Raw genomic sequence first — 12,287 nt, forward strand, 5'->3', positions numbered from 1 at the left:
AGTGTCATAAGATACGTAACAGTAGTTTACTAACATATTAACATGGGATAACTGGATAATATCTTTATTTTCTTCAGCAGAATAAATGTGCAAGCAATTAAAAAAAAACTATAATGACAGATATGACACGACCTGCTATAGTAACCTATTCAACAGGTCAAAATTCAAAGCCAGCGAATAAATAAATAAGAATAAAAAAGTAACTCTATAACGTTTCTGCCTGCGTGTGACACCATCCTCTTCGTAAAATGAGGCACATTTCCAGTTTTCTTGATTTTTGCAGGGATGTTCTTGAGACATTAAAACATTGTGGTAGATCGGCGCTCGACCTCAGACATCCGCCTTTCACAGGCATTACTCTCTTCCGCTGAGCTATCCAGATAGGTTTGAGAGCACGTTTCGTCTGTTCAGTCTGCAATTACGTCTACCCTGCACTCTGCAAGCGACGTGAGTGTGTGTGGCAGGGGATATCCACTATCACAGTAACACCTCCCTCCTTTCCCTTTCCAGTCGTGGCTGTTACACAGGAAGAAAGTCTGCTGCTACCCCTCATTGTGGTCACAAATTGTTCTACGCCTGGCGTCGTCGACATTGCGCGATATCTTATAAATAAGTGTTTCTCTACTACTGATGTTGGAAAAAAATGGTTCAAAAGGCTGTAAGCACTATGGGACTTAACATCTAAGGTCATCAGTCCCCTAGACTTAGAACTACTTAAGCCTAACTAACCTAAGGACATCACACACATTCATGCCCGAGCCAGGATTCGAACCTGCGATCGTAGCAGCAGCGCGGTGCCGGACTGAAGCGCCTAGAACCGTTCGGCCACAACGGCCGGCGCAACTCATGCACTCTGCACGTACACACATACTGTCTAATAGGCCATGCCGCACTGCAACAGATACACTGTCCCAACAATGTTGTACCGATTATTATGTCATGAGTTTGTTCCCAGTTTCTAACTGTTGGCTTCGTTATTAAAACAGCGATGATCGCTTTTCCTGTTTTCTATAGTACCCACATATTTCGTAGAAGCGGAAATTTTACAAAGGAGTATTACTGTTTGTAAAAAAGTTTTATTAAAAACGAAAAATTTTAGCACTTCTTCTGTGGTAATTTGATATGCCTGCTTATTACTAAAAATGAAAAATACCTGTTGTAACCGAGACCAAATAAATACCGAAATATACCGGTTATTCAGAACTAATATAGCGGTATCGGTTTTAACCGGTCGGTTTTTTGCGTCCCTACTTCAGTGTTCGCCAAACAAGAAACGTGTCAGTGCAGCAACATGGCTGTTATCACCATGGACGCCAGAAACGTCCACAGCATACTGATCTTGAAGAGCAGAAGGAACGGCACGCTTATTCACCAAGACTGTTGAAATAAACATCCTGGTTCATGTTCACGATAACGTGAACGAATGGCCCGAAATCACAGTGCGTAAACCACCCCCACATCGCGTCACCGCCTCTGGCCTGTACTACACCCTACACACACTGCACGTTTAATACCTCGTCGGACCTTCGGTGCACTCGACGCCTTGCATGTATTGAAATGAGGCGATACTGCAACTATTAGGATCACGCTACATGTCTCCAGTCAGCTACTGTTCAGTTTCCGTGTTGTTTCATCCATTGTAGAGTTGCAGCTTTACGTGCCGCTGCGAGCAGCGACCTCTTGCGAGGTATCCGACTCCAAATGTCTATTGTATACAGTTCTCTTCGTAACATTCGTCCGTAGTTGAGATGGACCTTCTGTATATCAGAAGTGTAAAAGAATAGACTCGCAAAATTGCAGACCAATATCTTCAACGTCGTCTTGTTACAAATTCTGAATTCGAATGTAATCAATTTTCTAGAGACCGAAAAGCTTATGTTTACGAATCAGCACGGTTTTGTAAACTATCGCTCGTTTAAAACTCAGCTTGCCCTTTTCTTACATGATATACTGCGACCTAAGGATGAAGGGCAACAGGCAGATTCCATATTCCTAGATTTCCGGAAAGCTTTTGACACAGTCCCCCACCGCAGACTGATAATGGACTTACGTGTACATGAAATAGGTGAGTGACTCGTAGACTTCTTGGGTAACAGAACCTAGTATGTTGACCTCGACGGTGAGTGTTCATCAGAGATAAGGGCATCGTCAGGAGTGGCCCCAGGGAAGTGTAATAGGACCGCTATGATTTTCTATACATTCACTACTGGCCATTAAAATTGCTACACCAAGAAGAAATGCAGATGATAAACGGGTATTCATTGGACAAATATATTATACTAGAACTGACATGTGATTACATTTTCACGCAATTTGGGTGCATAGATCCTCAGAAATCAGTACCCAGAACAACCACCTCTGGCCGTAATAACGGCCTTGATACGCCTGGGCATTGAGTCAAACAGAACGTGGATGGCGTGTACAGGTACAGCTGCCATGCACCTTCAACACGATACCACAGTTCATCAAGAGTAGTGACTGGCGTATTGCGACGAGCCAGTTGCTCGGCCACCATTGACCAGGCGTTTTCAATTGGTGAGAGATCTGGAGAGTGTGCTCGCCAGGGCAGCAGTCGAAAATTTCCTGTATCCAGAAAGGCCCGTACAGGACCTGCAACATGCGGTCGTGCATTATCCTGCTGAAATGTAGGGTTTCGCAGGGATCGAATGAAGGGTAGAGCCACGGGTCGTAACACATCTGAAATGTAACGTCCACTGTTCAAAGTGCCGTCAATGCGAACAAGAGGTGACCGAGACATGTAACCAATGGCATCCCATACCATCACGCCGGGTGATAACGCCAGTATGGCGTTGACGAATACACGCTTCCAATGGGCGTTCACCGCAATGTCGCCAAACACGGATGCGACCATCATGATGCTGTAAACAGAACCCGGATTCATCCGAAAAAATGACGTTTTGCCATTCGTGCACCCAGGTTCGTCGTTGAGTACACCATCACAGGCGCTCCTGTCTGTGATACAGCATCAAGGGTAACCGCAGCCATGATCTCCAAGCTGATAGTCCATGCTGCGGCAAACGTCGTCGAACTGTTCGTACAGATGGTTGCAAACGCCCCAATCTGTTGACTCAGGGATCGAGACGTGGCTGCACGATCCGTTACAGCCATGCGGATAAGATGCCTGTCATCTCGACTGCTATTGATACGAGGCCGTTGGGATCCAGCACGGCGTTCCGTATTACCCTGCTGAACCCACCGATTCCATATTCTGCTAACAGTCATTGGATCTCGACCAACGCGAGCAGCAATGTCGCGATACAATAAACCACAATCGCGATAGGCTACAATACGATCTTTGTCAAAGTCGGAAACGTGATGGTACGCATTTATCCTCCTTGCACGAGGCATCACAACAACGTTTCACCAGGCGATGCCGGTCAGCTGCTGTTTGTGTACGAGAAATCGGTTGGAAACTTTCCTCATGTCAGCACGTTGTAGGTGCCGCCACCGGCGCCAACCTTGTGTGAATGCACTGAAAAGCTTATCACTTGCATATCACAGCATCTTCTTCCTGTCGGTTAAATTTCACGTCTGTAGCACGTCATCTTCGTGGTGTAGCAATTTTAATGGTCAGTAGTGTACATGTCTGCAAGTGGTACACCATTCCTCGTGGACATGTTGGACAGTCCCTTGATGGTACACCATCAAACTGGGCAACTTCATTCACGCTCTGGTCACGGCCACCTCATAACACAATAGGTCCTCTACGCTAAACTGTAACGTCTCCATGTCGAAACGTCTGATTATATACTATCGACTTGCACCTACACAAAACTTCACTGGAACAACTCAAGTCTGTGGTGGAGGATCACATTAGGGATGTGAAAAACCGACCGATCAAAACCGATACCGACCGGTATTTTAATTCTGAATAACTGGCATTTTTCGTTATTTGTTTAGTCTCGGTCATAATAGGTGTTTCTTATTTTCTAGTAGTGTTGTTGTTGTGGTCTTCAGTCCTGAGACTGGTTTGATGCAGCTCTCCACGCTAATCTATCCTGTGCAAGCTCCTTCATCTCCCAGTACCTACTGTAACCTACATCCTTCTGAATCTGCTTAGTGTATTCATCTCTTGGTCTCCCTCTACGATTTTTACCCTCCACGCTGCCCTCCAATGCTAAATTTCTTGATCCCTTGATGCCTCAGGACATGCCCTAACAACCGATCCCTTCTTCTAGTCAAGTTGTGCCACAAACGTCTCTTCTCCCCAATCCTATTCAATACCTTCTCATTAGTTACGTGATCTACCCACCTTATCTTGAACATTTTTCTGTAGCACCACATTTCGAAAGCTTCTTTCTCTTCTTGTCCAAACTGGTTATCGTCCATGTTTCACTTCCATACATGGCTACACTCCATACAAATACTTTCAGAAACGACTTCCTGACACTTAAATCTATACTATATTTCGGTATTTTTATTTGATTACTACTATTTTCTAGTAGTAATCGAATAAAAATATCGAAATATCAATTAGAAGTAGCAGCAGTGCTAAGATTTTTCGTTTTTAAATAAACTTTTGGTTTGAAATATTGCTTCATTATAGAAAATAGGAAAAGCTATCAGCGATCTTTTAATAACAATGCCGACAGAAACGAGCAACAAACACACGGCCTAAGAATCGTACAGCATGGCTGAGACAACAATGCCGTTGTTGACGCTTGACGTGGCTTAAAGGTACGCGTGTACTGCTGTTTGCAAGACTTACCCCCACCTGATCTACAGGCTGTCTCCGTAAGAGCGTGCAAAAATGTTTCAGGACATAGCGGATGTTCCACTGGACAATCTGAGGTGAGGAACCTGGGGGTGGAGAAGCCAGCTTAAGGAGATATGGAAGTAAACTTGTCTCCCGCTTGGTCTAGATTACTGTTTTCCATCTTATTTACAAATAACATGCGTAAAGTTTTACAAATACTATCCTGTTTATTTACGTGTACATTCTTTATTTCCTGCAAGGAAATGAGGAAGAGGAGCCTGATTACTAGCAAGTATTTCCTGGTCGCTATATTGGAAGGGGAGATCCTATTCCATGGCCTGCCAAGTCACCTGACCTGAACCCCCTAGATTATTACCTATGAGGATATCTAAAGTAACTTGTGTATGAGACCCCAGTGGATACGGAGACGGTATTAATTTCCAGAATTTTAGCTGCCTATTATGTGACATCAGGGATATTCGTCAGGGCGCGTCAGAAACTTGTTCGCCGATGTCATGCTGGCATTGAGGTTAATGGCCGTCAGTTTCAGCACATTTCGTAAGATACAGTACAAATGGTACGTTCATTGTGTCAGTGACGGGATCTGCAGTTAACTGTAACTAACGTAAATAAAAAAGTACACAATACTGCGATTTAATTCCTATTATCTGCTTAAGCTGGCTTTTCCGACCCCAGGTTCCCTATCTCAAATTCTTCAGTGGGAGCATCCTCTACGCCATGTTAAATTTTTGCACGCTCTTACGGAAACACCCTGTGTATTTAGTTCGTCGTTGTCGTCGCCGGACATCCGTTATATTGCAGAGTGGCACCAACCCTAGTCTGGAAATGTTTTTACGAAATAACATAGCAAGCAAATACAATACTTTATTTACTTTAGAAGATTAAAGATTTGTCTGCCATTTCTATGAAGTAATAAAAGAGGAAGGAAATTATGGTAAGAGTAATAAATTAAAAACTTAACAATTCATTCACACTACACAATAAAAATAGAAAGTAGCTGATCGCCCGTGTGTGCATAATTACCTTATATGCTTGTAGGCCTTGAAAACCTGCAAATTAACACGAAAAACAGATTTTTTGGCATCAGTTTTTACCCTTTAGCAATGAATATTTGTAATGCCTAAATATGGTATGATCACCGATTACAACGTGATTTTTTTAGCATAGTTTCGAGAAATTAGAATCAATGGGCAAATACTGGTGTTTTTTGGTAGCATTCAACCACTTATTACTTTTCGAGAAAAGAAGTGATCGGTGGACGGAGTAAGTTTTCTTTTATTTGCCTATTTAATTTGATATTGTGATTTAATGTATCTTGAAATTGAGAGAGCAAAAGTTTTTCAGTCGTTGTCCGATTTGTACGTTTACTACAGGAAATAATAGGAATAAATAACCGAAAATCGGTTATTTCAGAAATCGGTTATTTTGAGCGCTTTCAACAGTCAGATTAAACTGGCGTGAAAGAAAAAGCAATAAAACCGAAAACCGGGTGTTTCAGCGATAACGGCCATCCCTCGGCCACGTGACCGGCTTGTAGTAGCTTCACACCTTCTGCAATACTCCACAGGACCAGTGTGCTCTTTTTAGTAGGTGGTAAATATTTTATCTAGTTAGCTTACATATGCTCAAGGTCAGCAGCAATATTTTTCATTAGTCGCTGATCAGCTGGACGTTACTCGGTATTTCGTAACACGTCCCTGATAACGTCACTGTGCTGTACACAGCTACGTCGTCTGCGAAGGTCCTCATAAGGCTGCAGGTGTTATCTACCTGCTATTCTACATATGACAACATTGCTTTCTTTAAATCCAAGAAAATAAGTGTGATAGAATTATCTACGAGATATCTAAAAACTGCAGAAACCAAAGATCTCTATAAAGAGCCTCAGAAGCTGCTTACGGAATTTATCATTTATTTTTTAACAAGAAAATATTTTATTCTTCTCTTGTGTCGTGGAAATTTACTTATTGTATTGTCTATCGTGTTGTTGTGGAAGCATGATGTACGTTCTGATCTGTAGCCTGCTTACTGAATAATTATGTATTTAAGTGCGAAGCAGTGTCTTATTTCATAGCAGTACCTGAAACACCTTAATTCCAATCTTAAAAAACATTATTAATGAGTCAGTATTTTTCAGAGGCCTATTAAAAAAGAGAAAGAACCTATCTTCGTCAGTATCAAAGTCCGATTGTGTTAAGTTTTACATTTAAATAGTGTAAGAATTTTATTAAAGTTTCATGGTCATGCGTCACTGAACAATGAGACCAGATAACCACAACGCATTGGCTTGAACAGTCATCGACTTTCGATGAAGGGGAATGGAAGAAGACTAATACACCTTTTTTAATTTTCAGGTAATTGAATAGTCTTACATATGCAATTCAGAGAAAACTCTACGAATGAGAAACAAATTGTCTTACATATGCTATTCAGAGAAAACGCTACGAACAATCTCATCGCCGTTGAGGTGTGCTCTCTTGACGCGACTAAATTTACACGTGAAATTTGTAAATTATTCGGAGTTTATCAACGTCGTTTTGCTGGAGTTTTTTTTCCTTTGTGTAATTTCCTCTAACAAAACTAACTCACAGGCCATGAAGGCCCAACGGTACTGACCGGCCGCCGTGTCATACTCAGCTCACAGGCGTCACTGGATGCGGATATGGAGTGGCATGTGGTCAGCACACCACTCTTCCGACCATATGTCAGTTTCCGAGACCGGAGCCGCTACTTCTCAATGAAGTAGCTCCTCAGTTTGCCTCACAAGGGCTGAGTGCACCCCGCTTGCAAATAGCGCTCGGCATACCGGATTGTCAACCATCCAAAGTGCTAGCAAGCCCAGCCCGAAAGCGCTTAACTTGGGTGATGTGACGGGAACCGATGTGATCACTGCGACAAGGCCGTTGGCTCGTTTCCTCTAACAAGAATGCACAAATCAACATACCGTGAACGTCAGCGGCCGTACGGACTACGCCAGATGCTACTTTCGCTTCTGTCATCCCCTACTTAAGACACAGCCCAGCATCTCTGTCGTGAACCTCTCTACAGTAGAACTACATAGTGGCGACATATTTCGTACGTGAACTGATGAGTGGTGTGGTGTGGTGCTGTTGCAGTCAGGGGGAGCAGTGGTACGAGTTCAGGAGGAGAGTCAACCAGCCCATGATGCAGCCGCGTTCCAGCAAGCTGTACGTTCCCTCCATCGACAAGGTCGCCCAGGACTTCACCGACAGGTGAGAGCCGTCGGTGACACGAGTGCTAGAAGCAGAGTAACAGTGTTGTGTTAGTCAAGGTCTACATTATCTTTTTCCTTCATTCTTTCAGAATGCTCGCTATCAGAGATGAGAATATGAAGATGCCTTCCGACTTCCTGAATGAGTTGAACAAGTGGGCACTAGAATGTGAGTATCTCTATAATGTTCTTTGCTCTAAATGGAACAGTGCCTGTGTCTGTAACGTAGCAAAGAAGAACTTTGTCTCGTCTGCTGAGAAGCCGCGGAAAAGGAGTGATTCTTCAGTCATAGTTTCCCCCTGAAAATTTGCTTCGAGTTTGTTCCTCAGATACTTTTTTTTTTCTGCGTTCGCGGTGTACTGATGCAGAATATTAAATTGCTTCTTAACCAATCCGACTGAATCGCAATTTACAATGCCTTACAGTAAAAAGCGAAGCACTCATAAAATATCATCGGATGTCAATGTAACTTCGCGCACGTACACACCACAGGCAGCTACACTGAAGAGCCAAAGAAACTGGTACACCTGCTTAATATCGTGTAGGGCTCCCGTGAGCACGCAGAACTGCCGCAACACGACGTGACATACTCGACAGGGAACTGACACCATGAAACCTGCAGAGATCTCCATAAATCCGCAAAAGTACGAGGGGGTGGAGATCTCTACCAAACAGCACGTTGCAAGGCATCCCAGGCATGCTCAATAATGTTCATGTCTGGGGAGTTTGATAGCAGCGAAAAGCCGGCCGGGGTGGCCAAGCGGTTAAAGGCGCTACAGTCTGGAACCGCGCGACCGCTACGGTTGCAGGTTCGAATCCTGCCTCGGGCATGGATGTGTGTGATGTCCTTAGGTTAATTAGTTTTAAGTAGTTCTAAGTTCTAGGGGACTGATGACCTTAGAAGTTAAGTCCCATAGTGCTCAGAGCAGCGAAAATGTTTAGCCTCAGAAGAGTGTTCCTGGAGCCATTCTGTAGCAAATCTGGACGTGTGGGGTGTCGCATTGTCCTGCTGGAATTGTCCAAGTCCGTCGGAATGCACAATGGACATGAATGGACGCAGGTGATCAGACAGGATGCTTACAAATGTGTCACCTGTCAGAGTCGTAACTAGACGTATCAGGGGTCCCATCTCACTCCATCTGCACACGCCCCACACCATTACAGAGCCTCCACCAGCTTGAATAGTCACCTACTGACATGCAGGGTCCCTGGATTTTTGCGGTTGTATCCATGCCAATACACGTCCATTAGCTCGATACAATTTGAAACGAGACTCGTCCGACCAGGCTACATGTTCCCAAGCATCAACAGTCCAATGTCGGTGTTGACAGGCCCAGGCGAGGCGTAAAGCTTTGAGTCTTGCTATCATCAAGGGTACACTAGGGGGCTTTCGGCTCCGAAAGCCCATATCGATGATGTTTCGTTGAATGGTTCGCACGCTGACACTCGTTGATGGCCCAGCATTGAAATCTGCAGCATTTGCTGAAGGGCTGCACCTCTGTCACGTTCCATGATTCTCTTCAGTCGCCGTTGTTCCCGTCCTTGCAGGCTCTTTTTCCGGCCGCGGTGATGTCGGAGATTTAATGTTTTACCGGATTCCTCATATTCACGGTATACTCGTCACATAGTCGTATGGTAAAATCCCAACTTCTTCGGTACCTCGAAGATGCTGTGGCCCCTCGTTCGTGCCCCCACTATATACCACGTTCCAATTTCACTTAAATCTGTAGCAGAAGTAACCGATCTAACAACCGCGCCAGACACTTGTTGCCTTACACAGTATAAGCGTTGCCGAACGCAGCGCCGTATTCACACTGTTTACGTATGATTGTATTTGATTATCCATGCCTAAACCAGTTTATGTGGCGCTTCAGTATATATAAGTGATTAAGAGGTGCAATTCCTTATAGGATATGTAAGGGGCGTAAACAGCGTCAAAAGTTTAATGATCACTGTAAAGGATAGGGACATGTCGCGGCCGGCCGGAGTGGCCCAGCGCTTCTAGGCGCTACAGTCTGGAACCGCGCGACCGCTACGGACGCAGGTTCGAATCCTGCCTCGGGCATGGATGTGTGTGATGTCCTTAGGTTAGTGAGGTTTAAGTAGTTCTAAGTTATAGAGGACTGATGACCTCAGACGTTAAGTCCCATAGTGCTCAGAGCCATTTGAAACATTTTTGAGATGTCGTGTACTTGTATATGATACAGCGTTATCAGCATGTGACTGAGTTTTAAAGGAGCCTCATTGAGGGTTTCCGTTTGGCTGTGTGGTCGAATTGAGCGGTATCCAGATTTATGGGACATTTTGATGTGATAGTGGCCTGATGTTGGACTGCATGGGAACTTGAGGGCAGACATACATGTTTCCAGTCGACCACATCTGACCACCACAAGGGAATGTCCCCATACTGTGCGCCAAGCATATTGTAGCCCCTTCACATCCGCATCTTCCTGTCCAGAACAACTAATAGCCTCTCTGCAAGATTCTGTGTAATCCCACATCTTTGGTCGGAGACTACCAGCAGCCAGTCTTGGGAATTAAGGTCCCTTGAATAGGCTCCTGTTAACACCACAGCACAAATGGCTGCATTTTGAGTGGTACTGCAGCTGATGAGCATGGGCTGCTGATGAATGGTGTCATAATATGTTCAGGATAGATCGCAGTTCTGCACTATTCTGGATGACCATTGTGGTGTGAGGAGCTGTTGGGCTTGATTTCAAAAAATGGTTCAAATGGCTCTAAGCACTATGGGACTTAACATCTGAGGTCATCAAGCCCATGGACTTAGAACTACTTAAACCTAACTAAACTAAGGACATCACACACATCCATGCCTCAGGCTGGAGTCAAACCTGCGACCGTAGCAGCAGCACGGTTCTGGACTGAAGCACCTAGAACCGCTCGGCCACATGGCCAGCTATGATTTCAAGCCATGAGTGGTAGTGACTCGGGGAACTCTGATGGCACAATGGTATGTCGCAGACACTGTGCATCGCCAAATGTTACCTTTCATGCAACAGTATCATGGTGCCATTTTTTGTCGTGTTTGTGACCAAGGGGAGATGCTGAAATTTAAGTTGTTAGATAGCAAAGAAGGGCTATATGTTTATTAAGTATAATCATCAGAATACAATGGCACGATTCCTTGAGAGGTGAGTTGCACTATTATGTTAAGGCTGACAATTGGATGAAGTCTGTGAGGATACAGGCAACAGAGAGCTTAGGGTACTCGAGGAGGCTTTGGGGCCATAGGTGGCGGTGGTGACGGGGTGTTCAAGAGTGGATGTACACCATGAGCGCTGCTGCAGTCAAATTCTCCTTGTGGTCTTGTTGATGTACATGTATTGATGAGCTGCTGAGTGCAGCCAGCACAAGCCTCAAGTGTGAAGAACTGACTGCAAAGTGGTTGGGTGGTGACCTAAGCATTCACCCAGTGGACGGATATCGGCAGAGGCACGTAAGGCTCAGAAGTGTGATAGTGCTATGATGGCAGTGTTGTTTACAGTAATGCTTATGCATCTGTTGGCGAGGTTGGTGCCACACAGCACCTTGGCAGCTGGTGGAAATTTCGTTGAAAACAACACAGTGTGTGTTTGTTGATGCAGGCTATTTTTGTCTGATCTACAGAAGGAGCATCATTAGTGGCCTAGAGCTATGGCAGCTTAAAACACGATGTATGATTGGTGGCTGTATTGCATGTGGTAGCCAGGAGACACAGCATCCCTTCTCCCCCTAAAGGAGAGATGTACGCATCTCGAAGTAGTGGCTTCTGAAAGGAGGTGGCTCTAGAATGTGTGCCTGTGAGCCGGGGAGCATTGGCTGAAAGCAGGAGTCTGATGCAACTGAGATAGAGGGGTCTGGTCAGACATGGAAAAGGAGATGGCAATGGAGACACAGTGTATTTGTCATGGAAGGTTGATCAGGCAGCCAAAACTGGCGAGGGAGACAGGACCCAGTGTGGTTGAAGTTGGAGTCGAAATTTCCAGGAGAGCAGAATCAGAGGCTGAGAGAAGTTCAGCTGGTGACCTGAAGCGGCTGCACAGATGAAGAACGGCTGGACGCCGGTGGGAACGGTGGTGTTGGAGGCTGTGATGGGGGCGGCTGAGGTTGGGCCAACTGAGGTAGAACCGGCTGTAGTTGGGATGACTGCAGTTCAGCCAGCTGTGGTTGGCCAGTTGCAGTTGTGCCAGCTGTGTTTGGGCTGGCTGTGGTGGTATCAGTGGCGGAGGTGCTGGTGACAGAGGTGACAGTGGTAGAGGTTCTGGTTGTGTGTAGAGGAGGAGGTAGTACTGGCAGGGAGCTGATGATTGTTGTAGA

General features: G+C 45.0%; 1 protein-coding gene across 3 annotated transcripts in view; it reads left to right on the forward strand.

The window, feature by feature from the left end:
* LOC126259450 (probable cytochrome P450 301a1, mitochondrial) overlaps window positions 1-12,287 on the forward strand; it is a 301,288-nt gene that overhangs the window by 168,937 nt on the left and 120,064 nt on the right. For all 3 annotated transcript variants that reach the window (XM_049956269.1, XM_049956271.1, XM_049956270.1), the window contains exons 5-6: window positions 7,855-7,971; window positions 8,063-8,139. In XM_049956269.1, coding sequence (XP_049812226.1) covers window positions 7,855-7,971; window positions 8,063-8,139 — 194 coding nt within the window. The remainder of the gene's footprint in view (window positions 1-7,854; window positions 7,972-8,062; window positions 8,140-12,287) is intronic.

Source organism: Schistocerca nitens, chromosome 5 (genome assembly GCF_023898315.1).
Source record: "Schistocerca nitens isolate TAMUIC-IGC-003100 chromosome 5, iqSchNite1.1, whole genome shotgun sequence".
In the NCBI taxonomy this organism is placed as follows: domain Eukaryota; kingdom Metazoa; phylum Arthropoda; class Insecta; order Orthoptera; family Acrididae; genus Schistocerca; species Schistocerca nitens.